Consider the following 25,977-nt stretch of genomic DNA (forward strand, 5'->3'; position numbering starts at 1 on the left):
TGGCCAGACCCTCCACTGCAGCACAGCACGGGAGTGTTTCCAAGGGCATCTCCTCCGGTGTCCTGCAGACCTGTCCCACATTGCGGCAGGGCGTTATTCCTACGGGTTGCATCAAACACACAGCAGGCATGCGCCGATGAAGCTTCTTCTGTGGCTTTTTGCCAGTTTGTTTCTTTTTTTTTTTTCCAGATAGAAGATATCAGTCATGATCCCGCGTTCGGTCCAGAGAGAACATCACCGCTCAGTGCAGCCTCGGGACCACGATGCCGAAAGCTGGAACACCTCTCACGGCCGCCTTCGCCTTGGTCACCTTCCCTGCGGTGGGACATGCACCCACGTCCCTTCCCTGTTTGGCGTGACTTCGTGGCTCTGGTACGTAGGTGCGTGGCTTTGATTCCTCTATGTGTGTGTTTGGCTTGTGTTGAGTTTTTAGGGGTTTTGTTCTTTTTTTTTTTTTTTTCGTTGCTGTTGTTTGCTGTTTTCCTCCAAAATTCCAACCCTTTCCCCCCCCCCCGATTCACTTCCCTCTCCCACAATGCACTTCCTCGCACTCCTTCTCGGATCAGCTCCAAGTCCTTCTCCAAAATTCAAGAATCACCCGCAAGCGCCGGCTCATCTTTTCTGGCCGGAGCCAAGCATGACCCTGGAGACAAAGTTGACGATGGCTGCAGCCGGCTGGTCCGGGTCCAGCTCCGCGAAGAGGTGGCAGACGTTGTCCGTGGTGCTCCCTTGCTTCCTGGCCACGAAGCCAAAGAGCCTGGGTAGGGAGAAGGAGAGAGGTTTGCCCGTGTTCCTCACCCAGAGGACACCACCACCCTCTTCCAGCAAGCCATGTCCACCTTCCCCTCCTCAACATCCACCTCACATGGCCTGGAGTGAGATATCCAATGCCCCCACAGCCTCCTCTTCCCCTTGCTGTAGTTCCTTTGAAGACCAGCTTTCCGCCTTCTCTTGGCCAAGCCCTCCTTGCCCTGAGCACGCCCGCCACCCTCCCCACGACCGTCCCAAGGAGGGACCTTGGGGTATGCAAGTGAGCGATCCCGTGAGGCTGGAAAGGCCGCGCGGGGACACGGGACGTGCAGACCCAGCGCTGCTGCCCACGGAGCTGGATGAGGCCATGCGGTTATTTCCGTCAGTCTCTCCCCCAGTAAAGAAAATGTCTTTTTTTTTTAATTAGCACATGCAAACGCAAGTTATAAATACAGGGGAACAGAATGTGAGACAGGCCCAGGCTGCAGCGTTTCTAATTGGAGAGGGGAAATATCCCAGCAGCTGGACATCCTAATAAAAACCCCTTCGCTAACACAATGGCTAAAATTAGTGGGAATTAACCCCTGGAACTGGGCTCAGCTCCTGGGGCTGTGCTCTCGCGCTTGGGTGAAATGTTCCTGCAGCAAGGAGGCGAGCCCATCCCTCGGGTGACCACGGGACCACCAGGCACGGGGCGTCCCCCAGGGAGGTGCTCCTGGGGGCGATGCTCACACAGCGCTGGGACCCACCCCAACAGCAGCCGGGAGGAATCGCGCACAGCAAGCACTTACTTGGCTGGGCCACTGCCGTCAGTTTTAGTCCACCTGCAAGGAGAAGAGGAGGTGTGAGGGACGGTGCCTCCTGCACACCGCAGAGACAGGGCCCTACTGCTTCCTGGTGCACCTCTTCGCCAGCATGGAAGTGTTTGGGGACACCGAGAAGTCACCAGGAGAAGCTGGTGTTTGCCCAGGGTATCCACGGGGACCCTCCATCGCTGCCCTCCTCAGGAGCAAGGGGGGCAGAGCAAGCAAAGCCCCTGCTCCAAGCAGCCTGGGAGCCTGGGGGAGGGAACGGGGCAGGGGACACGCGCTCCCCACGCGTTAGGGCACCTACTTTCGTTCCTGGGGGTCCAGGTCGCAGAAGGTGACGGTGTTGAGAGGGTAGTGCCGTCGGAAGAACAACCTGAAACACAAGGCAGGAGTGTTATGGGCAGCGAGCCCCCCACCTCTGCCCATCGCAGCCACCCCAGGGTCCCCTGGGCACCCGAGGACTGCTCCACAACCGGGCAAATGCCGCCCTGGGGATGTCCTTCTCCAGCACATTCCCAGCGGGACATGTATGCCCCACGTGTGCCTGGGCTTTGGGGACGTGGGGAGGTGGGGGGGAGGCTCTTACTTCCTCTGGTTGTCAGTTAAGGTGATGCCTTGCGCAGAGACTTTGAAGTGGACGATCGTCGCAGTGGGCGTGGGGTCGGCCACCAGCGTCTCAGCTACAGCCTTGGAGATGGCCTGGGGGCCCGTGAGCGACTCCATCTCCACCGAATTGATGAAGAGGACGTTGCAGGCTGGAAGAGGAGAAGCAGGCATGGGGTCAGCCACCGCCCTGGGCTGCATTCGCCTCACTGCAGCTTCTCTCTACTCACCCGCACCCTGTTTGAGAAGGTCTGTGGCCGAGTTGGTGGCAGACGCGGCATCTTTCTTTTCCTCCATGGGATCTAGAAGAGATGGGATGTTACTGCTGCTCCCTGCTTGGAAACCTGCCATGCAGTGGAGGCAGATGCTGAGCATCAGGTGCCAGTGCTGATGGGGCTCCGGGGATAAAGGGTAAAAGCCATCCTGGCTCTGAAGCAGCTGAGCGCAGGAACCAGCGGGAGGCACAGCCCGTAGCATGGAGAGGAGAGGGGTATGTCCCCAGGGACTGGCCCCGCTGGGCAAACACAGCCCCGAGCATGGCTCCTGGCTGGCAGGGAAGCCCCCAGCACACCCCAAGCGGCAGAGGGACAATGCCACCCCATGCTGCTGGCCGTGGCTCTTACCTCGGTCAGGAATGACCAGCTTGCAGGGCAGGGCCAAGGGCATGATGGAGTGCTGGTAGACCAGAGCCGAGAGGCAGCCTGGGGAGAGAGGGAGACAGCGCGGGGCTAGGGACAAGCGTTTCCCCAGCACAGGAGCCTGCCCAGGCTGTTGCTCTGGGTACAGGACCACATGGTTCATTTCCTCTTCCTGAAGCCACCGTGCCCACAGGGGCTCGTCTTCACCCTGCCCAGCATCATCCCTTGTCCTCTTCTTGCCCTGCCCCCAGGAAGCTGGGGCGGGGGCTCTCCCAGGCACCTGATTGCTCTGCTCGGACAGCCCAGCAAAGGCCAGGTTCCAAACGGCTGGGTGGGAACCACACGTGGGCACTCACCAAAATTAGGCTCGTTGGGGCATCCTTTTAGTTTCACACCCCGCGGGCTGGTCTCGATGAGGAAATGTCTCACCAGCTCGTTGGTGATGTCTCCTGGGAAGAGGCAGGACACTGTCACACCAGAACCACCCTCCTCCTCCTCCTCCCCCCCCCCATCCACTGCAATCCTCCAGGGAAGCCAGTGCTCCGGCTCACCCCCAGCTCGAGGGGGGGCTCCCCACCACCCCGCACACCCTCCTGGAATCAGACCCTTTGCACTGGGTCCACTCCAAGCCGTGATGCTGGGGGGCCGGGGAGGCTGTGTGGGTTTCGCCATGCCAAAGCCCAGCTGCAGATGTCCCCCAGGGGCTGGCAGGGGCTGGCAGGGAGGGATGCTGCCGCATCAGCGCATACTCAAGGGCACGTCTGGCTCAGCAGAGCCGGCTGCCCGCTCGTCCGGGGCCGAACAATAGCAAGCATCCCGGCGTGGGAAGCAGGAGGGCGCACAATACCTTTCTTGTTCTGCTGCATGACCGTGGGAGGCGGGGAGGCTACTTTCATGGCGAGGCCGTAGGCTCCCCGGAAGGAGTGGCTGTCCCGGATGATGAAAGCCCCCGGCTCCCTGTCCTTCAGCAGCGCGATGGCTGTGGGAGAGAAGGGCAGACCTGAGAGCTGGCACAGCCAGAGGCAGCACACCCTCCCAAACCAGCGGCATGGGTCAGGACAGGCTGCCCACGCTGGGCACCACGACGTTACCATCAGCCCTGCACGTCTGGGTCGGGGACTCAGGTGGGTCTGTGGCCAGGAAGGGGCACATCTCACCCTTCTCAGTGCAAGATTTGTGTCCCGAAGGGCACAGCACCACTGGGTGCTGCAGGAACCAGTGCTCCTGCCCAGCAGGGAGGTTTGGGGAGCCCGCATTACACAAGCCAGCAGCTGAGCTGGGCTCCATCCACAGTGCTTCACTCCTAACCCAGCCCCTAAGGGAAACCCTCGCTAAACCCCACGGTGCTGCAGCTCTCTCAGCCCCAGGCACACCCCAGCTCCCAAGTCCTCCGTCCTGTGCCATCTACGCACCTTGCTCCCTGGAGATCTCCGGCTTGTACCAGTACTTGGAAGTGTCCTGCACAAACTTGACGTTGGCACGAGTCTCGGGGCTGATGTCTGCAGGAAGGGAAGAGGAGGAGACAAGAAAAAAAATAAATCAGAAGAGGCAGTATCTAAAGCCCTGCATGAGTTTTCAGCAAATCCTGCCTGCAGAGCAGCACGGCTGGTTGATCTTGAAGAGTATTGGTACCTTCACCTCCTTTCAGCCCCAGCACGCTGTGTTAACCCCAACCTGCTGCTCTGTACAGGGGCAGCCGGGGCTCACCTGGAGCACACAGGGCCCCTGGGCACATATAGCTCACCCTGGGGCCTCAAAGGGCTGGGCCCACAGGCAGAGACAAACCAGCAGTTCAACATTTAAAAGGGAGCTGGCCCTTCACGAGCCAGGTCTATGGCTTCACCCCAGCGCTCCCAGTTCCAAGGTCCCCACTCCCCTGGTGGCTCCCGGCCACCGCGAGTCACGGGGCTGGCGCAGGCGCCAGCGAGCCCACAAAGGGCAACCTGCTTGGCAGCCAAACCGGAGCGGCAGCCGGAGCCACGGCTGCCCTGGCGCTTTATTCCCCGGCTCCTATCAGCCCGATCTTGGCGTCACGGAGGCGTCTCGTAACGGGAGCAGGGGACAGTGCTTCAGGCGCAGCAGCACACGGGGCACGGCACCCCTTTGGAAATGAGGAGGGGGCACGGAGCGTGGCCCTGGGGGCTCCCCAGGGCACAAACACCAGGAATGGGGCCGGGAGGTCGGCGCGTCCCCACGGCAGAGAAAAGCCAGGCGGATGCGCACTGCCTCCGGGAGCTTTGATCTTCCCTGTACACAAATCCCCGCTCTGTTTACGCCAGCACGATGGTCCTGGTGCCGAGCCGGTATTTTTCCTGTTTGTATTCACTGGTTTTGAAAAGCAGAAGAAGCAGGAAATGGCCCCAGCCCCGGCAGTGCCGCGGGTTTGCAGACAGACAGGAGTACATCAGGACACGACCCCTTCCTCGTGGGACGCAGAAGAGAAGGGGGCAGGGGATGGCGAGGAGCCAGGGAGGCAACGGCATCGCTCACCTGGCATGGAAAACTTGGAGAAATCCGGCAGGGTGTGGGAGAAAGCCACGGCGCTGCCGCTGCTGGGGCTGGACATGCCACTGGAGAGAGGCGAGGAGGCCTTGCCGTTGACCGTGGCGTAGTTGGGCAGGCTGTTGGAGCGCTCCCCGGCTGACATCCGCCTCTTCTCGGGCAGCGCCGGCTGCGGCGTGGGGCTGCCCTGCCGGTAGGCGGCCGAGTCCGGCGAGGAGGAGTGCGGCGTGCTGGTGCCCGGGTAGTACGCCGGCGAGACGGGGAAGGACGGCGTGGAGGGAGGCTGGTAGCCGGATGAGCTGCTCTGCCGGGACAGCGTCGGGCGCCTCTCCTCCGGGCTGGCGTAGCCGTACACGGGGCTGCCTGGTGGCACGGCCGCCGCTGCCGCCTGGTGCCGGGCGAGGCTGGGGCTCCCCGGCGGCACGGCCAGGTTGCCGTGAGGGGCCACGGCGTGCCGGCCCAGCCCGGGGCTGCCGGGAGCACCACCGACAGCAGGGTTGACAGCTCTTCGCCCGAAGCCAGGGCTGGGAGGCGTGTTGGTAGCCACTGTCCGGTGGAGGGTGCGGGGGCTCCCCGGCAGCGCATGGACGCCCACCATGCTGACCTGCTGCTGCGGCCGCGTTTGGGGGTCTGGCTGGAAGCCGGCTCGGCTGTCGGGGTAGTCGGGGCTGGCGTACAGCGAGCCCGGGGTGGCCACTTGGAAGGATGATGGAGACGAGGTTTGGTAGCCGCTGTGAGCGGAGGGCGGCTGCGAGACGACGGGCGACCGGTACGCTGGCTCGGCCGCGGCGTGTGGAGGTGTCACCGTGCCGTGGGGGCTGCCCTCTGAGGGGTAGCTGTGGAGGGAGGCACTGCGGAGAGATGGGGAGAGGAGGATTCAGCCCCGCAGAGGTTCCCACAGCTGGCTGGCACCCCTCCTCCAAGCACACAGAGGGAAACCAAGGCACGGCACCAGCTTACCCGTCCACGCTGTGAATGGGGCTGCTGGTGGAGACGGGGCTGGGGGCGGTGAAGGAGTTGCCGAAGGCGCCGTTCCTGGCGGGCACCTCCAGGCCCCCAGGCTGGGCCGCTGGCAGGGTGCCCCCCCTGCCCGTCGTGGCCGTCCGGGCCACCGACTCGACATAGCTCCTGGGCTCTGCGGAGAAAGAGAAGGGAAAGGGATGAGCCAACAGCTCACACAGCCGGCAACGGCACGGGAGTGGGGCCGTGCCCTTATCCCCGTTTCAGCCAGGGAAAGTGCCTGAGCTAAAACCCTCCAGCTGTGCATTTCCCCCCATCCCCTGGGGGCTGTGCAGAAACATCTGGCTCTGCTGGGCCTTAAGGTTGCTCCAAGGCACGCTGAAGACCCCGGGCACAGGGAGGGGTGGTTGTGCCCACCCCTTTCCCCAAGGGGACCCAAGCACACAGGGCCGGCACGACACAGCCTCGCTCAGTGCCACGCCATGGCGCCTCCGCCCAGCTCTGAATCTGTCCCTGCCCAGCCAGGATGCCACACGGCACACGGCGTGCTCCGTGCTCATCCTCAGCCCCTAAAAATAGAGCCGACGACACGGCCCAGCCTGCGCTGACTCACAGGGGGACGGAGGGGGACGTCCCGCACAGCCCACCTCTCCCAGCCGCCTCCAGCAGCAGAGACCAGAGAGCAGCTCCAGCTATTTCCACTGAGGCGTCCAACGCTTTCCCCAATCCCTGCTTGGAACTGCAGCCCGTGAGCACTCCCAACAAAAGCAATTTTCCTTTGGAGATGCCGAGCTGTCCCATGCCAGGAGCAGCCATCACCCCAGCCCTCCCTCCTTGCCTCCTCCTTTTCACCACAAGTTTCTCCCCTGGTTTTGGTGCGGAGCAGGGGGGGAACCGATGGGGTCCATCCCCAGCAGTGCTCCCGGAGCACCCCAGGGGAGATTCGCTGGCACCCAGCGCTTTGGGTCGGGCATCCTTGCAGGTCCCCGGCTCCAACAGCTCCTTGCAGGGCCGGCTCCAGGCTGGCCGTGCCCGAGGCGGCTCCGCAGCAGTAATTAGCATTACAAACATTATTATTATTATTAGTCATAACAGTCAGGCTCCGGCTATGCCCGCAGGCAAGACGGCCCCACTGACAGCCAGCAAGGCCAAGGCACAGCTCTGTGCTCGGGGCTGCAAGGAAAAAGACAGTCACGGGTCCCCCTGAGCCTCCCCACGTCTCCGTGCAAGTGTCCCCTCCGCCTGCAGACACGGGAGGAGGAATCGATCCTGCGGGGCCTCTCTCCCTGCCCAGCCCTGCTCACCCACCCCAGGAAGGAGCTGAGCCAAAAACAGAGCAAGGACATCAGAGGGGGCCGAGCACCCCGCTGGACACGCAGTTGGAGTGACAGGAACGAGGCAGTGCCCAGGGGGACATCCAGGGCAGCTGCGAGAAACACATCGCCGCTCGGGCAATTAAATTAATTTCACAGCTACTCACATCTCCCACCCGTCTCCCCACCCCAGCCTAAAATTAGCCAGACAGCACATATGAGTCAGCCTGCAAGAGGTTAAGACCAAACGGCTGCAAAAATACCGGCCCCTCCTGCAAACGGGGAGGCTGAAGCAGGGGCTCGGGGACAAGGGCAGCAAGGGGGGAGCCCACGTGCAAGCACGGGCGTGTACCACAGCGACATGTGCCACTGCGGGCACGTGCTTGAGTTGTTTGGTTCAACACAGGGAAAAAAAAATACTAGGAAGATTCAGGCGGGATTTTTTTTCAGGCTGAAAACTCAGATCTGGCCTCCTGGTGTTTTCTTGGAAGAGGCTGTGGAGATGGGAAGAGAGCAAGGGAATGGAGAGGCCGTGAGTCACCAGGGGGCAGGCGGCGATTCGGGAACCCCAAACCCGAGCAGGGCCATGCTCCTGCCAAGGACACCCAGCCCTGTGCCTGTGCTGGGCTCTTTTAAAGCTGTTTTTAAGCCTGCCCAAAGGTCACAGCCAGCCCCGAGCTCCAGCACTGCCAGAGCATCCCCAACCAGTCCCAGGGATGGGGAGGACCTGAGCAGAACCCCCCAGTCCCCATGGGATGGAGACCCCCGTGGGGCACACAGCTGTGTGCTGAGGGTGCCCTGGGTCCAGAGGAGCTGCCGATGGGGGCTGCATCCTCCCCAGACAATGCCACTGACTCTTTTATAGCTTTGGAGTGGCACAGCCTGCCTGACACATCCCCTGCCCGGGGGATCCTGGTCCCAGCCTGGGCACCTCTGGGACCTCCCAGCTAAGGGTTGTGATGGTCACAGGCATCCCCTGTTCCCATGTGTGGAGCTAACAAAGGGGAAAATTCAAGGCTGCTGCCCATGGGTAGATGCTGTCTGAGCCCTCAGGCTCTCCAAAGCTGGTAGTCTGAGCTCCTGAGAGTCTGGTGGGAAGGAGAGGACTTGGGGAAAGAAGCCTGCTTTTATCCCAGCTTTTCTTCCTCTGGCATATCCAAGAAGCTATCACTGAAAAAAATGGCTCTGGAAACAGAACATTTGTGTTGTTTTCCTCAAGCAAACACTTTCTCCAGCATTACACAACGTTCAGGTTGGGGTTATTTGCCTGTTGAGGAACTCCGAGGGAGAAACGCTGGCTGGAGCTGTAGGAAGCACAGCAAACACAAAGAGCCATCCTCTCCCTGGGAAGGATCTTGAACAAATAGCTTCCCAACCTGGCTCCGAGGGCCCAAAGTTGCATTAAAGAAGAAAGCAACACCACCCAACGGCTGCCGGATAGCAGGAGGCACACAGGGGAGCTGTGGGTGCCCTGTCCCCTGGCCAGGGGCCACCCTGGAGCCCGCAGCACCCCCACTGTGGGCACCTGGGCACCCACAGCCAGAGCAGGGCATCCTCAGGTGCCCTGAGTGCTGGGCACGGACAGCCAGATGAGCAGGGAAGAGAGAAGGAAAAGCCTTCCTTACCTTCTTCGGAGGCAGCTCCCGCCTCCCCTTCTAGCTCTGAGAGATGGAGGGGGGCAGAGATGGAAGAGAAGCGTGAGACAGAGAGAAAGAGAAATCTGAGTTAAGCAGCTTCGCCTGGCTTAGACAGCACGCAGAGAGCAAAGGAGAGCCCCACGCCTTCCCAGGCCCGGCCCCAGACATCTCCAGCGCCCAACCTGGGCACCCCAGAGATGGTGCCCAGACCCCAGGTTTGGGGTGGGGACGAGGGAACAGCCCAGCGAGGAGCCACCACGAAGGGCTGCTCCCAGAAACCCGGCCAGCAACAAAAAAGAAGACAGGGAGCGCTTTCCGGGATGGAGAGGGCTCTGGATACTGTTCTGGCTGACAGGCCTGGACGGCGGGGCTGCAAACCCGGCTGCGCTGGGAGGAGAAGGGATGAAAGGAGGAGGGAGGAGGAAGGGTGAGGAAGAGCCAGGACCTTGACATTTTCCAGCCTCCACCACCAGTCTCCCCTGCCGGGAGGTTGCTCAGCACATCCCCGTATCCCGACGGGAAGTGACAAGGTCCCCAGAGCCAAAACAGGGGGGCAGAAGCGCCTCTTCCAGCCAAGGGATCCTCCCAGGGGTGTCCTCATGGATGTCCCCCGGGGAAATCCACCCGCAGCCCCTGCCCTGCACTCACCTCCCACCGGGTGCAGCAGGATCTCGGCCGGGTTATGGGGTTTCAGCCCCAGCGCTGAGAGCGGGGTCTTGGCCAGGCCGGGCGGAGAGCGCACTGTCGGCACCGGGGAGGGAAACAAGAGCGTTAAAGGGGGGTGAAGCTGCAAAAGGGCTGGAGCTGTCGCTGCCCTGGATGCCCCATCCCACCCGCCAGCTGCAGCCAGGGGCTGCCAGGAGGAGGAGATGCCCCCATTTGAAGCGACATCCCGGGGAGCAGCCCAAATCCCCATCTCCACCCAAGGATGCGCAAAGGGCAGTGCACAAGCAGCCTGCCCTGTTTTAGGCTTGGCAGGACAGAAAGTGGGCAATTCCCAGCGGGGCAGGCCCAGACCCCATCTCTCAACATTGTTCCCGTAAGGGAATGGTCCCACCATAGGCACGGAGCCTCCTTCCTCACCCCATTTCCCCCCCAGCTCTCCCACCCGCTCGGCCCCTCTGCCGATCCCCACGCCTGGCTGAGCCGGGCTGTCCCAGCGCATCTCATCGCCCCCACAAAGAGGGCAGCAGGGCTGCCAGAAACCCCACTCCCCCCAGAACAGCTCGATGGGCAGGTGAGGATGTTCGGACAGAGCACGTTCCCCAAACGATGGCAATGCACAGGCGAGCTCTGCACCTCCGTGCCCATACATCCACACCCGGGGAGCCGCCTATGCATGTATGGCGATGGCATGGTTATGGGGTGACGAGGATTTGTGGGGCACGGCTGCACCTCCCGTCCCGTCCTGCCCCACGGGTCTGGCCCATCGCCCCGATGCTGTGTTTCAGCAGCACCACGAGCAGCCCTGCTTGCCAGCCCCCTGGAGACACCTCCAGGATTCATCTCGGGACTGGCTCCTCCATCAGCGGCTGAGCACCCCGACTCGCAGCAGGGGTGCCGGGAGGTGGGGGGGGGGTGGGAAAGCCAAACCCCCTGAGGCCACGTCCTCGGGGCAGCCTCAGGCTGGAGCAGCCAAGTCACTGGGAAACAAAGCGAGGGCGAGAGGGCAGCGTGCTGCCCGGCCCCGGCGGGTGGCTGATTTCCCCTAAATCCGATTGCCCTAAATCTGGTCCCGTGCCCCTGCCAGCTAACAAACTGCGGGGTCCTGCTGGGACCAGGAATTCCCCCTCACAGGGGTGTCCCCATGGAGGAGAACAGCTCCTGCATCCCCCCGGGGACACCCTGGTGAAGCCTGAAAGCTCCAGCCTCAGACCTCCTTGGCTAGCACAGGATAAGGAAGGCTGCCTCCAGGCCACGTCCCCGCCGGGCTGTTCTGTCACCTCTGAGTGACTCATCCCCAAAATGAGTCACTGTCCCTCTGCCAAGGAGCTGCTGTCCTGGCCCGGAGCAGTGTCCAGAAACAAGGGAGCCATTTCTGAGCTGCCAAATGCCCCGGGGATGCTCCCACACTCGGGTCACCGCATCGCATGGAACGGGGCTCAGGGCTCAGCGCGCTGCAGGGGACAAGCGGCAGCACGGCGGGGGAACCAGGCTGAGCTGCCAGCTGGGACCAGGACGTGGCACCAGAGGCAAGCCCGAGCGTCCCCAGCCTGAGAGCATCCCTCTGCAGGTGTTTTTTTTGGGGGGGCGTAGGGAGGCTGACAGCTTTCCGATGGGTTTCCCAGCTGACCGGCTGCTCCGTGGCACCGATCCTGCCCCGTGAGGTTGCACATCAGGGCTTGCCACCAGACCCGGTCACACAAACCCGGTCCCCACAAACCCACCACGACTGCACAGCCGGGGTGTTAGCCAGAAAGGAGCCAGGGGGACAGAGACAGACCGCAAGCAAAGTCCCACGCTGGCACCTCCCTGCTCTGTGCCCCCCCTGCCCTGGGAATAGCAAGTGAGAAGTGGGACAGCATGCGAGGGGTCGCCCCGAGACCCTGCTCCCATCTGCACCTCCTTCTGCCCCCGCTCACCTGCCCTACGGCAGCACCGCTGCCCTTCTGCCATGCCGGTAGGAAAGATGGGGAGGTGCAGGATGGGGATGGGGCAAAATGACGCTGCCTTTCAGACCCTGCCTCTCCCCTCAGCCCGCTTCGTGATCCCTTTTGGAGAAACACCCCAGCGAGCGGAGGATGGGGAAAAGCCAAGAGGACGGTGCCAAGCGTGGGATGCGGCTGGCAGCGTGGAGAGGTGGGATGCGGAGGAGAGAGGAGGAGGGAGAGGAGGAGTGATTATCGTGGCGGTGGGTGTGTGGAGCCCGGAGCTGTCTGACCCTTGGCGAATTTCTGGCTTGACAAGAGCCACCCACCAAGCCCCTCAGCCTCCCGGAGCCGCGGCACTTACGGGGGTCAGAGTAAGGGGTTTGTGGCGAGACGGGGAAGGCTGGGGTGGGGGGAGAAATCTCACCGCCGCCAGAGGTTGGGCTGCTGGGGGAGGCACCATCCATCTCCTCGAAGGCTTCCTTGTAGCTGTGGAGGTGAGGCTGGGGGGAGAGCAGGGTAAAGGCTTGGCCCCATCCATACAACAGGCACAAACCTCCGGACCCCCCCACCCCCGAGGAGGAAAGCTTTCACCTCCTCCCTGCTAACCAAAAAGCAGCATTAATCCCCAATAATGCTGCGGATGCCACAAGTCCCAGAGCCCCCTCCAAGCCTTCACCTCCCTGGAGGCAGCGTTTCCCCACCAGCCCCCCCAGCAGCGGCACCCAGCGCACCTCCTTGGGCCTCCCTCCGGGGTTGGCCGCGATGGTGCTGACCACCTCGGGCGAGAGGACGGTGGGGCTGCGGGGCGAGCTGGGCTCCGGCGAGCTCTTCTCATAGTGGCTGTCGCTGGGGGTCCGCCGTCGGGCAGGGACGGAGCTCTCCTCCGGGGGCTTCTCCCGGGACTGCACCCCTGCGGGCAAGCACAGGGCGGGAGGGCGGTGAGGGGGTGCCAGCGGGATGCTCCGGGGCTGATCCGAAGGGTCTGGAAGGGGGGATCTGCCCGGCAGAGCTGGCAGCTTCAGCACTCACCTGCTCCTGTCCCACAGCAGGGGTTTGGTGCAAACCCCCGGCCCAGCTGCTTTAAGCTGGCTCAGATCTGCTCGACAGCAGCGGTGCAGGGACAAGGGAAAAAGCAAGCCAGGGTTGTGGCTTGTGGCCGGCTCGTTGCGTTAGCCCTACCAAGCACCACGAGCCCTGAGCTCGGGGACAGAGCATCCCCCAGCAGCGGGTGTGAGGGGTGCGAGCATCCTGCGAGCATCCTGCGAGCATCCTGCGAGCAGCCCGGGGAGCCAGCCCCGCTAGCGAGGAGAAGGGGACGCTGCTCAGCAGAGCACTCGGGGTCTTGCAGAGCAGACAAAGAGAAGGGAACAAGTCACCGCGGGTTTGTGCTGGCTGCCTGGGTCTGGGTAGGTCACACCAGTGATCCCAGCGGGCTGGGAGAAAGCTGAGGAATGGGGGCAGAGGGACAGGTGACAGCACCGTCCCCTCCGCCTTTCCCATGCGCCCCGCTAAGAGAGGTGTCGCAGCGGAGAAGAAAATATTTAAAAAGTGAGAGAAAAGAGGAAAAAAAAAAAAAAAAAAAAAAAAAGAAAGAGGCCAGCACCACGCTCCAGGAAATGCACTTCTCAAACACCAACTCCTTTCCCACGGGCTCGCAGAGGACGAGCGGCCATCAGCTGCTTCCCCTGCCCTGCAGGGCTCCGCGCGGGACCGGCGCCTCGCACCCGCTGACCTCTCCTCCATCCACCCCTGCGCCCGCACAGCGCCACGGCTGCGGCCTCACAGCTCCGCTGGCAGCGAGGGAGGGAGAGAGGGAGGGAGGGAGGGAGGTGGCCCGGGTGCATTTCGAACTAATCAGCGCAGTTAATGGCAGCAACAATAAAATCACCGCTCTGGGGAGCAGCGGCCCGGCTGAGAGGCGGGGGACGCGAGCCAACGGGGCTGGCTCGAGCCGCGGAGGCGGCCTGGAAAATTCCACTAAGAGCAGCTTTGAAACACAACTCCCCGATCCCTTCTGCAGGTGCTCGGGGGCCGGCAGCTAACAGACGTTGGTGGGGACGGGGGGGACCCAGAGGGTCTCCGGGAAGCCGTGCGGCAGGCGGGAGCGTGGTGATGGGCCACCCCAAACCTTCTGCCCTGCTCCCTGCGTGGCAGAGCAGCAGGGGCTGGGCTCCTCCACTCGCACACGCCTGCACTGGTTGGCTTTTTTCAATTTGGGGAGCACATTGCGCCCCGGGGCTGTGCTCCCCAGCTGTGCTGTGCCGGGGTGTCCCCAGGTCCCCAGGCTGCGGCGGGGGACAAGGGGCGGCACGGGGCCAGCCCCAGTGGCCAAGCTCCTGCCCCAGTGCCCAGGACGCCCGGCAGCTCACGGGATTTTCACTGCTCCACTCCCCAGAAATGGAAAACAGACGGGGACGGCGGGGAGGGGAGGGAGGAGGGGAAAAAAGGGACTCATTGTTTGGGAGCAGAGAGTGGGAAACTTCACAGGCTGCTCGGAGCGAAGCCTGGAGGAAACCCAGGCTCTGCGCACAGCCTCGCCGACCCCCAGGTGATTTATGTGCTGGAAACTACGCCTGAAAAGCAAACCCTCCTTTCCCCCCACGCTGTGCCCCCTTGCAGATGTACAGCCCTGCTCAGCTGAGCACCAGCTCCCCAAGGACGCCCCGCCGGGCTGCGGCAGCGGGCTGTCCCCATCACGGCGCACCCAGAGCAGCCAAACTGGGGGACAGCAGCATCCCCCTGTGTGGCCCACACCGCCACCCCTTCCCCAAGCTCCTCTCCATCCTGGGGTGCCTCATGGATGTGACCGCCCACGTTTCACCCCAAAAAAAGCACTGCAGGGCTGATGCACGGTCCCTGCTGCAAGCCACGCGCTCCAGGGTGCGCCTTCAATTTCCCAACCCATCCCTGGGTGAATTCAGGGCCACGCCACGGACCAGAGTCCAGCCCGGCCGGGGACAACCCCAGGAGCATTTCGGTCACATTACCCCGTGCCAAGGACTCGGAGGCTTCAAACCTCTTCAGTCCTCCTGGGGAGAAGCCCAAAGCAGGGAGAGAAGGTGACCCAGAGACCTGGAGAGCCCAGCTCTCCGCCCCCAGCCCATCGCCACCTCCGTCCTCCTGCTCTCCCCACCTTGGTGGGGGCACTCGGCTGCTCCTGGCCCTTCCTCCCCAAGGGGAGAGCCTTGGCCAGAGGGACAAAGCTCAGGGGGGCTGCAGAGAGCATCCGGATCCTTCAGAGCAAGGAAACCCCGCCAGAGATGTGCCAGGCTTGAATGAGACACAAAGCCATGGGAATGGGGGGGTGAACCCAGGGCCAGGGGCTCCCCAGTCCACCAGGGGAGGCGGGGGGGGGCCCTGAGCATCGTCCCCCCTCCATCCCACGTCCATGCAACACACGGAGCACTCGGCATGCGGGGAAGGAGGGGGAGAGGGAAGGGAGCAGGGAAGAGGGAAGAGAAGGAAGAAGGGAGGAGAAGGAAGGAGGAAGAAAGGAGGAGGAGGAAGGCGTGAGGAGAGGGAAGGAGGGAGGTGGACTGAACGAACCGGAGGAGGAGAAGGACCGTTGCTGTTTCAGAGGAGGACGGGGGGCTTTGGTGCTCTTGTTGAGGTCCCTGAGCTTGGCGTTGTACTCTGCCAGCATACCAGGACAGGGTGCAAGGAGGGGGGGGGTCACAGGGGACAGACACAGCCCCCCACGGGGAGAGGAGAGGGCAGACAGGACGAATGTCACAAGATACAAAAGGGAGACAGAGAGAGAGAAAACAAGAGAAAATTAGTTGGGCTCCAGAAGACAAGCCCGGGGTCGCTCGGGGTGCAGGGGTGCTCAGGCCCCACTTGGAAGTGCTGTCACCTCCCCCAGAGCGTGGGGACATTGCTTCACCTCGACCCCAGCTCTGCTTAAACCCCCCGGGGAAGAAACGGTGGCTCCCAGCCACACGTGGCCTTGTGCAACGCCCCTGGTGCCCTGCCAACGTCCCCCTGGGGACGGCACCGGGCAGGGCCCCCCCATCATAAGATGAAGGGAGGGGACGGGGACTGTGGGATGGTAGGACCTGGGCTCCTCTCCCCACTGGGGATGGAGGGGGGCAGGACACTCCTGGCTGCGCCGGGCCGTGCAGGCAGTTTATAGCAGCAGGGAATGCAAACAAACCCGGCCGGGCCCCGCTCCCGTCAGCCGTCCCCTCCAGCTCCGCGCTGCCTTGGGGACACCTCGTTCCTGCCAGAGGTCAGGCCGGCCACCCGCCCTGTCCCCGCTGGCACAGACGGACAGGCTCCAACGGGGACAGTTGGACAAGGGCTGGGGCTGTCCCCGCACGCTGCTCCTGCCCGGGACACCCGGCGGCTGCGGGGTGGGACCGAGCCCAGCATCCAGGACCCTTCCCGGCCCCAGCACCGGGGGCAGGATTTTCAGCAGACACCAAGCAACCGTTTCCCACTCGTTCCAAAGCCTCCTTTGAGGGCTCTCCTTTTTTCCATCCTATTTTTTTCCCTCCCCGTAGCTGTTCGATGGGTTTGGGGGCGTGCGGCATCTCATTAAAACACTCAGCCCAGACACACAGCCCGCTTTGTGCATCCCCGTGTCCTTGGGTGTGCTGGCTGCCCTGGCTCCCTGAACACCTCTGTGGGCCTGAACCCCCAAAACAGGGTTCGGATGGATGCAAACCGCCCCCAGCGCCTCCAGCGCCCCCCATCCTGCCCCACGGCGCTGCCCCCCTCCTGGGGCAGCGGTGACTCAGCCCCAGCGCCGGGTGGGTTGGTGCTGTCGGATTTTTCCAGCCGAGCCTCTTCCCCCTCCCTCTAATACCGGGCGAGTTTCTGGACTGAGCGCAGAGCTGGAACGGACGGAGCTGCCAAGCCCCAGCATCACGAGCTGGCCCCGAGCCTGGACACATCCCCGAACCCTTCCCAAATGTCGCTCTGCAATTAAACAACTGCTCGCTCAGGCAGCGGGAGGGAGGGCACCCGCGGTGCCGCAGAGCCACGGCAGCTCCTTCTCAGGGAGCTGGGACCCTCCGTGGCCCTGAAAACCCCAAACCGGAGCCTGGGGCAGGCAGGGAGTTGGAGCACAGCCTCCCCTCCGCGGCACGGAGCCATCGCCGTCAGCAAGGTGCTGCTGCCCATTCCTGCCCTGTTGTAGGGTGGGGGGGTGCATCATTCCCCCAGAAACGGCGAGCTGCCCCGGGGTTCTCCATGAGCAGCACAGGCTGACCCTTCCGTGTCACCGTCCCCCATCCCTGTCACCACCACGCATGGTGCCACCGCCGAGCTGGCCCCCGCGCCACCTCCCACCCCCCCGGAGGAATCAAAGCGTCCTACCTGCCACCCTGTGGGCCACCAGGCCCTCCAGATTCAAGGGTTCTTCTGCTGATCTCGACAGGTCTTCGTAGCTCTCCAGTCCCTTGGGGGGCATCTGGCTCGGTGCGGGGACAGTGGGGGACGGCGGGGAGGAGACGAGGAGCTGCTGGGACCCCACGGGGCTATACGAGGTGCTGAGCGGGAGGACGCTCGCCGGCGCAACGGCGTGGCCGTAACTCCTCGGCTCCGGCACCGGCTGGTAGCTGTAGGGTGTATAGGTTTCCCGGTACTCGTGCACGGTGTAGTCTGGCTCCATCGTGCCTCGTCCCATGGGAGCTAGCGGGCCGGGGGAGTAGGCTTTGGCCAGGGGATCGGAGCCCACGGGGGTGCCGAAGGACCTCGGCTGGGCCACCTGCGGGGCCGGCTGGGCGTAGTGGCTGGCAAGTGGCTGTGCCGAGAGCGAGGAGAGCAAGGCGGCCGGCTTGTCCGGGCGGGCGGCCGCGGGGACGCTCTGCGACTTGTGGACAGCGGGCGCCAGGTCCAGCATGAGGACGTCGAGCGCTTCGATGGACTGCTCGATCTCCCGGCGGGAGGGCGCCCGGGGAAACTCGGGCATGCTGTGGCTGTGCGGGGGCACCGGCTGCAGCGGGCTGGGCTGGGGGCTGCAGCTGGACAGGCTGGGGCTGTGGCTCTCCAAGCCGCCGTCCTGCAGCCGGGAAGGGGGCCGGCTGCCACCTTGCTGCTGCCAGGAATTCAAGCCCCGCTGCACGGCCTCCCGGCTGCTGGTGCTGCGAGCCGGGGCTTGTGGCAGCGCCGGGTTCACTTCATATTTGGCCGTCCCAACGGCCGGGAAGGACTGCGAGCGGTGGGCACCGGGGAGGTCGTAGCCGTACAGGTAGGGCTGGGGCGCCACAGGCTGCAGCCAGCCTGGGGAGGCCGTGGCCGGTGGCCGCTGCGGGTACGCAGCCAGGTGCTCCTGCGCAGACGCCGAGGGCCGCAAGTGAGCCAGCGGGTCACGGAGGTGGTGTCCCACCAGGGCGTTCTGGTTGCCGTAGGGGTAGGTGCCGTTGGAGAGCGGCTCAGCCTCATAAAGCCCCTCCTTGAGCATCTTCTCGGCCCCGTTGTAGCTCGCCGGCCCGTTGGGCAGGGAGGAGAGGCTGCCCACGCGCGGCGCCTCGTGGTACCCGGCCTCGCTGGCGGTGGTGGTGCCGTCCAGGGAGGAGAGCGTGCCCAGGCTGCCCACGCTGTGCCCGTCCTGGTTGGGCAGCTCGTCGTCCAAGATATCCGTCTCCCGCTCGGCCACCAGCGGCGCGGCGCCGCCGTTGACGTGCACCTGGGCCGGCACCACGTGGCGGCCCGGCACGGCGGGCGCGCGTGCGGGCACGGGGCCGGGCACGTGGTTGTGCATGGGCGCCGCGCTCTCCAAGCCGAAGCCGACGAGGAGACGGTCCAGCTCCCGCTTCTCCTCGGGGCTCAGCACCGCGTGGCCGCCGGGCGCCCCGGGCGCCCCCGGCTCATCCGTCCGGTCGGTCTTGGTGGAGGCGGTGGAGTTGCCCGAGTCGCTGCTCACCGACAGCGTGTGCTCGACGTGGTTGGGAGTTGCCGAAAGAGGGAGGCGGGCGGCGTTGACGGCGCCGGTGCTGCCGTGCAGGGAGTCTTTCTTCTTCACTTTAGCGTAGAGGCTCCCGTCCAGGGGCCCTTGCGTGTGCCCAACCTCTGCAAGGGGAGAAACGAACACGAGACCCCAGATCAATGGCTGGCTCGCTGCACGGAGCTAATGGGTCCCATTAGCCGGTGGTTTCGATCTCTTCCGTGCCGCCGTAACGCATAGCTACCAGCATCGCCGTCTCCTCTGCACCCTCCGCAATCCCGCAGGCGCCACCATGCACAGACACCGGGGCCGGACCCCCTCCCCGTGCCCCCGCACGGCCCTGGCTCCGCGCGCCGTCCTTCCCTGCCCCGCAAGCACCGCATGCTCCGCCGACATCCAGCAAACACCCCCCCAGGGCCGTGCAAAGTCCGTGCAGTTCTCCTCCTGGGCCCGTCGCTGGGGAGGGTCGGGGCTGCCGGTACCGTGGGCTGTTGCCTAACCGCTGCCCCGCGGCTCCGCAGGGCGCAGCCTGCACCCAAAGGGCCACAGGGCATCGGGGGGGGGGAGAACAGGGGCTGTGGCAGTGCGAAGGGTGGGGGTGATGCACACACACAACCCCTGGGAGGCAGGGGGAGGCAGTGGGGATCTGGCCTCCCGGGTCTCCGTGCCTCCAGCTGGATGGATGTTCTCGGCCCAGAGATGGAGGGCAGATGAACCAAGGACCCACCTTTCCCCTCCCCGTCTGCTCCAACCTCCCACTCCCCTCCCAGACGATGCACGGACCCAGCCAGCCACCCATCCTTGACATTTTCTTCCCTGGCTACAGAAAGGCTCCCACCCTTTCTGTTCTTTCAGGGTGGGTGGATCTGCTCCAGACCTTCTCTCATGGCCGGACACTTCCCCAGAGCTCCCACAGAAGCAGCATTTCTGCCCAGCCCTGAGCGCACGGCGTCTCCTCCCTGGGGAGGCACCGGACACCCCACAGCTCGAAGCAACGTCACCCACCACCAACCTCACCGGGACACCCCACAGCCAGCTCCGCAGGGCACACGTCCTGCACCGAGCTCCCCAGCTCCCACAGCCACCCCTTTCACCCTTTAAAGCTTCCCACAGGGGGTGCCCGGCTTTCGGGGACGCAGCGAGGTCCCCAGGAGCCCAGCCACCAGGGTGGCATTGAGGACAGCCCCCCTCGCCGTGCCCGCTCCCCCCCCAGCAGCACGCACGGCACCGGCTGGGCTGCAGACTCTTGTTTTTCCAGCTCCCCGCCGAGGTTTCCTGGAAGGGGCTGCGAGCAGCATTAAACACTTTCTTTTGGAGGAAAAAATGACTCTTCTCTGGCCGGGGGCCAGGCGGCTGACTCAGGAGCGGAAGACGGCCCTAATGCGATAGTGTGAAATCAGAGCGCTCCTATCTGCGAGCAAAACACTTCCGAAAGCGAGCCCCCGAGCCAGGCTGCGGGGACAGCTTACCGGGTCCCTGCCTGCCCGCGGGGACGCCCTCGCCCCCCGCCGCGACCCCTCCTCACCAGAAATACCGCCCGGCACACGACCTACCCAGCCGGCCCGTTCCCGCCCCGGAAAGAGCCCCCTTGACGCCGATTTTCCGCTCCCGGCTCCCTGCTGGCAGCCCGGGGAGCCCTGGCCTGGAAGATGCCCCAGGGCAGCAGGGACAGCGGGGTCTCCTCCGGGCACCCAGCGTGGAGGGATGAGGAGGTGTCCGCGACTTCTGCCGGGGGCTCGGCGCTCCTCCGTGCGCCGTGGAGCCAGGAACCGGCAGCGGTCGACTCGGCCACCCCTCCCGTAGCAGGGAAAGGGGGGAAGAGAGGGAGGGAATCCCTTCCAGGGGAGGGAGAAAGGAAAAAGCAGCGTGTCCAGGGGCCGCGTCAACGCCGGAGAGGCTGAGACATCGCCTGGAGTCAGGACATCGCCCAGCCCTCCCGTCTGATGGCAGCAGCGGGCGCTGGCCAGTCCCGGGAAATAGGGCAAGAGCCGAGGGGGGCTGGGATAAATAGGGCAAGGGAATGGAAAGGAAAAGGGAATAAATAAATATAAATGAAAGCACGTGGCTCCGAGGGAAAAAATAGATGAGAAAGGCTTTAATTAGGCTGTAGGCTGGGAACCGCCCCACGGCTGGGCGAAACGTCTCGAAAGCGGGGTCAGCATGGGGCACATGCTGAGAGCCCCGAGCACCCGGTCCTACCCACCCTGAACCCTCCAGTTAAACGGGGACACGGGGATTTGGTGACCCCCAAGAGCAGCACCAAGCGAGGAAGGGGCCTTTGGTCGGGCCGCCTCTGGTCCCCTGTTCCACGGCTGTTCTGCCCCATACCTGCCTGCGCACCCCGTCCTTGTCCCCACGCATCCCCTGGGCTTTGGTGACAAGAGGTGACTGCCTGCTGCTCCCTGCCACCTCCCCACGCCACCCCTGGGCCACGCTGTGACAGCTGCCCATCACTCGTCACCTGAGGAGTTGAGCAAACTCCCCCAGAAAGCAAGAAGGGAAGGGGCACGGGCTGCCGCAGGCAGTGCAGATGTCCCCAGAGCAGCGGGACGCCAGGTCCCCGTTTGCAGCGGGGTTGCAGCTCCCCGCAAGGTCAGGCTCCGTCCCTGAAGGTCAGCGCAGCTCCAGCCTGGCAGGGCCGGGTTTGCCTGGGCTCAGCCCCTGCTGCGGCTCGGGGAGAGCCGAGGGGAGCCACCGAGCCCAGCCCTATCACCCCGCTGGCCTCCCCAGCACAGCAATGCTCTGCCCTCTCCCTCCCCGCCGCCCTGCAGCTCAGACCGGGAGAAAACCCCAAACCCGGTCTACAACAAGTGGCAAGAGGCCGGGGGCTCAGCCCGGAGGGTGGCAGAAGGACCCCCCCGTTCCCAAATCCCTCAGGCCCAGCGGGGTGCGCCTCGCGGCACCGTGCGCCGGCACAAATCCTGCCCGGGGCTCCGCGCCCCTGCAGGGGATGAGGCTGGGGCACTGCCGCGTCTCCCCTGGTCCAGCAGCATCCCACCTGCTGCCTCTGCCTCCAGGCAGGTCCGTGGGGTCTCAGGACCCTCCGTAGGATGGAGGAGCCAGGCTGAGTCCCGTGGGAAGAGCTCAGCACCCCTCCCCAGCTCTGGTTTCATCGTGTGCCCAGATAAGATGGCAAGAAGTAATCCCAGCCCCTGAGCCCGCGGTCGCCGCGGCCATAAATCCCCCCCTGCCCCTGCCCTCCCCCCCAGCCCGTCCGGCTCAAAGAAAAGCGGAGTCAGGACTTACCAAAGGGCACAGGGAAGAAAAGATCCCAGGCGAAGAGAAGGAGCGGGCGGCAAAATCCCTTTCCTTCGCTCCTTCCAGCACCAGAGCCTTCCAGGGGACCTGGCGCGGCGGCAGCTCGAGCGGCGTCCGCGGCCGGCTCCGTGCGTCCGTCCAGGACAGGAGCCGACGGCTGGGGCTGGCTTTGGCTGGCGTTTGTCCCTTTGGCTTTGCTTTCCCTCTCGTGGAGCTATTCCCTCCCCAGCGCTGCGTCCCCGGGGCCAACTTCGGGGCACCCCGAGCACAAGGGGGGGGCCGGAGGGGGGCTCAGCCCCAGGAGCCGGGCACAGCGGCGGGGAGCGAGGGGAGGACGGAGGAGAGGAGGCAGCGGGACGGGACGGAGGAGGCTGGAGGCGAGGAGGTGTCAGATCCCTCCCCTCCGCCCAGACCACACCGGCGAGAGGCAGCAGGGAGGCAGCCGGGGGCTGCCGGCACCGAGCCCCCAGCCCCGGTTAAGGAGACGCCACGGAGGGAGGGCAGGGAGGGCAGCGGGACGGACAGCCGGCTCCTAGTTATGAATATTAACTACTTCCTCCACGGGCAGCGCTGCAGCACATTAACCATTTCCTAGGCACCGCGGACGGATGGACGGACGGACAGACAGCCTCCCCGAAAGCGAGACGGACGGCCTGCCCCCCCAAACCAGGCACAGAGCATCACCCCGCTGGAGGAGACCCCAGCCCCTTGGGGACCCCCAGCCTCAGCCCCCCAGCCCTGCCCAGCTCCCACGCCAAGTCACACCTGTCCCCAGGAAGCCAGGACATGTTTTGGGTGGGAGGGGGGTGTCCTTTCGGCCCCCCCGGGATGCTTTGAGGGGGGCAGAGGGGGGGGACTGCAGACCCAGGTGCCTTGCTGGAGTCCTGAGTTTCTCCTTCACAAATAAATGCCCAGCTCAAGAGGAGCAGAAACCCCTCAAAGCCAAGCCTCTGACCCCTTCCAGCGGCCACGCCATCTGCCAAACCCGACCCAGTTTTGCACATCACCTCCCCAGCCCTCGCCGGGCATGCAGGGCACAGCGCTGCTTAGGGACACCTACGGCACCCTGGTCCCTGCGCCCCGCACAAACCCCTGCTGGAAAGACCCCGCCAGCTCGCTACCCAGCTGGTGGTGGCCGGCACTCGAACACGGCGGGGTCCTGTCTGGGAGCTGGGTGGGACTGACACCCCTTTTCCCCTCACTTCTCCAGCCTGATCCAAAACACAAGGCTCCCTGCACTCCATTCCCCCCAAATGAACATTTCCCACGTTCTCATTTCCAGCCAGGCCCCCGACTCAGAGCCGCAATTCCTCCAGACAGTGGCACGCACCAAGCTAGCATCCTTGCAAACCTTGTTTTGCCCGTTTTATACCTTTTTATTGTTTTTCCCCGCGTCCCACAGCCCTGGGCACCCACGGGAGGGCAGGACATGGACCCCAGACATGCTCACCTGCTCCAGCAGGTTTGGACTTTAAGGACTCTTTAAAGGAGAAGGGGAAGGGGCTGAGCTTCCAGTGCCTGCGGGCACCCAGCCCTCATCCCTGGTGTGAGCCCTGCTGGCCCGGAGCCCCGCAGTCCCCGCTTCTCCACCCCAAAATATCGGGTCAGAGGACAGCCCTCGCCTCGCGAGCAGCTGCTGGCTTGCATGCCCAGCCCAAACATCCAGCCGAGCCCACGGATGCTCCCCCATGGGGAACAACCCGAAGAAAGGAGGACAGCCTCCCCGCGGACCCAGCTCCAGCCTAGCGGGGTCCCCCCTGCCCAGGAGCAGGGTGCGAGCCCTGTGTTTCCCCCAGAAACCCACCCGCCGAGCCCTTACCTCGCGGCGGTCGGAGCGCAGGGCGGCGGAGATGGGCGGGCTGGGGAGGGGGAAGCGGATTCCTTCGGCTTTAGTCAGCTGGCGAAGGCGAGAGCAGAGCCAGCGGCTCCCCTCCCCGCAGAGCCCGGCCAGGGGACGGAGCCAGCCGCGGGGGGAGCGCCGCAGCCCGGCAGCTCCACGATGGCTTTCACAGCCCCGGCCTGGCCCATTTGGCTCCCCGCCTCCGCGCGCCCCAGCTCGCCTGCTCCTCCGCGCTCCCCGTCCGTCCTGGCGGCCCCGAGGCAGGATCCGGCCCCGCCGTGGGAGATGTTCCCCACGGGGGTGCCCAGCAAGACGCCCACCGCACCGCGGGGGGGCACAAACCCGTGGCAGCGACCCCAGCTGGGGACGTGGTGAGCCACAGGAAGGTGCAGCACTGGTGTCCGCCACCCTGTTCCCAGCGTGGGACGGGGAGACGAGGCAGGAGGAGGAGGGCACCGGCGTAACCTCAGGAGGTTTTGCAGCCAGGGCTGACCTGGGGAGCTGGTGCCCCCCGTCCGTACCCCCCCAACCCCCAGACATCCCGTCCCCTCCATCCCGGCCAAGGGGTACATCAGGAGGGGAGCGCACGCGCGTGAGCACGGCCGAGCCCGGCGCCAGCAGCATTACTCAGGTGGGGATTTAGCAAGTCCCCTGCAGATGTTGGGCTTGGCCCGGCCTCGGCAGCACAAAGCGGGGCCGGGCAGGGCTGGCCCGCAGCGGGGACAGGGCTGGTACAGAGGAGAGAGGCAGGGGAAGGATGGACAAGGGGTGCAGTGGGGCGAGTGGGTCCAAGGTGTTGTGGTTACGGGGAGCTGCTGGGTTGGAGACACAATCGTGGCCCTTTGGCACCACCTCGCACTGCCTCAGGGTTGTCCCGAGCCCGGTGTCCCCCCACGCTGCGCCACCGCCATCACGTATCCAGCTTTGCCCACCTGCCCCAAAACTCCCTCGGCAGCGACCCTCCAGCAAGCTGCAAAAGCAGCGGCGCTGCTGCAGCCTGGCCCCACCAGGAGAGGCAATGAACCCTTCATCCACCCGGGAGCAGGGACGTGTGAACCCCAAAAACAGCCCCGGGGAGGACCCACCACAGCAGCGACTGCTGCCAGGACGATGGTGGGAACTCGTCACGGAGCCAGCACCAACCCCACAGCCCCTCTGAGGAGGACGAAGGAGGGCAGGCGGAGCCACCAGCCGCTGGTGCAGCGCGGGGACAGATGACGTGTGGCAGGATGGGGACGGGGGCGTCCCGGCACACCCCGATCTCACAGACACCCACAGGGCAGCCCGGGCCGGGCGGGCAGCAGGGACCTGGAGAAGGCCAGCAAGGGGGCTCGCGGAGCAGCCCGTGCCTGGGTACCGTGCCAGAACGCCAGACCTGGGGGTTCAAAGCCCCCCTGCCATCCTTCTGCCCCTCGGGGACCGTCCCCCACCTCCCACCCAGCTCAGCACCCCCTCGGTGCCCAGCCTGGTCCCCAAGCAGAGCCACGGCGAGGGTGGCAGGCGCAGGGGCTGGAGGAGACGCGGTGCGGGGGGGGGGAACCCACCGGTTCGCGGGTGATCCCGACTTCCCTGGCTGCCGCCTCCTCCGGGAGCCTTCGCCGGGCGGCGGGGAGCGGCAGTGGCAAAGGAGCGGCGCGGCGGCTGATCCCACCCCGGCTCTGGTCCCGTCCCCCCCCCCACACCTCGTGCCAACCTCGGTTCCCCCCCCCGCCCCACCGCCGCCGCCGCCGCTCGCTCGCGCCTGGTGTGCCAAAAATGCCGGCGCGCGATTCCCTGCCCAAATAAGGCCAGAACAACCATAAACACGGACCCCTCACACCGCCGCCTCGCACACCGCCGGCCCCGATCCCGGCCCCATGGCGCACGTGGGCCCCGGCCCCCGCGGCCGCCGCGCCGGCCTGCCCACCCGCTGGAGAGCGAGGGAGGAAGGAAACCGAGCTGGAGAGGGGGAAAGACAGCAAAACCGTGCCGGCTCCCCGTTCCCACGCAGACAGGAGGCTCTCCACCAAAAGCCAGCGGGAGGAGGAGACCCCAGGGGGATCCCCACAGCCTCCAGTGAAGCCCCCATGTGGGCTCCATGCCCCGTTGTTCCAGGAACCCATTCCGGGGGTCCCCCTACTCCATGGAGACCCCACAAGGGGCAGAGCTGTGCGGCCCCACCCCAAAGGCAGCCTGCAGGAGACAGCT

The 25,977-nt window shown here is 64.8% G+C and overlaps 1 protein-coding gene across 13 annotated transcripts in view; it reads right to left on the minus strand.

Moving 5' to 3' along the window:
* Window positions 1-436: 436 nt before the first annotated feature.
* TNS1 (tensin 1) overlaps window positions 437-25,977 on the minus strand; it is a 41,045-nt gene continuing 15,504 nt past the window's right edge. For 2 of the 13 annotated variants that reach the window (XM_035330908.1, XM_035330903.1), the window contains 17 exons: window positions 17,123-18,817; window positions 15,350-15,436; window positions 12,535-12,713; window positions 12,165-12,303; window positions 9,861-9,953; window positions 9,201-9,236; window positions 6,263-6,437; window positions 5,291-6,153; window positions 4,213-4,299; window positions 3,648-3,779; window positions 3,157-3,249; window positions 2,786-2,863; window positions 2,393-2,464; window positions 2,146-2,314; window positions 1,864-1,932; window positions 1,542-1,574; window positions 437-757 (listed from right to left, as the gene is read on the minus strand). In XM_035330908.1, the coding sequence (XP_035186799.1) occupies window positions 613-757; window positions 1,542-1,574; window positions 1,864-1,932; window positions 2,146-2,314; window positions 2,393-2,464; window positions 2,786-2,863; window positions 3,157-3,249; window positions 3,648-3,779; window positions 4,213-4,299; window positions 5,291-6,153; window positions 6,263-6,437; window positions 9,201-9,236; window positions 9,861-9,953; window positions 12,165-12,303; window positions 12,535-12,713; window positions 15,350-15,436; window positions 17,123-18,817 (4,145 nt within the window). In that variant the 3' untranslated portion in view covers window positions 437-612. Of the gene's footprint in view, window positions 758-1,541; window positions 1,575-1,863; window positions 1,933-2,145; window positions 2,315-2,392; window positions 2,465-2,785; window positions 2,864-3,156; window positions 3,250-3,647; window positions 3,780-4,212; window positions 4,300-5,290; window positions 6,154-6,262; window positions 6,438-9,200; window positions 9,237-9,860; window positions 9,954-12,164; window positions 12,304-12,534; window positions 12,714-15,349; window positions 15,437-17,122; window positions 18,818-21,690; window positions 21,872-25,977 lie in introns of those variants that run through there. The other 11 variants (XM_035330915.1, XM_035330905.1, XM_035330904.1 and 8 more) reach the window with 11 other exon arrangements.

This window comes from Oxyura jamaicensis, chromosome 7 (assembly GCF_011077185.1).
Source record: "Oxyura jamaicensis isolate SHBP4307 breed ruddy duck chromosome 7, BPBGC_Ojam_1.0, whole genome shotgun sequence".
NCBI classification, from domain to species: domain Eukaryota; kingdom Metazoa; phylum Chordata; class Aves; order Anseriformes; family Anatidae; genus Oxyura; species Oxyura jamaicensis.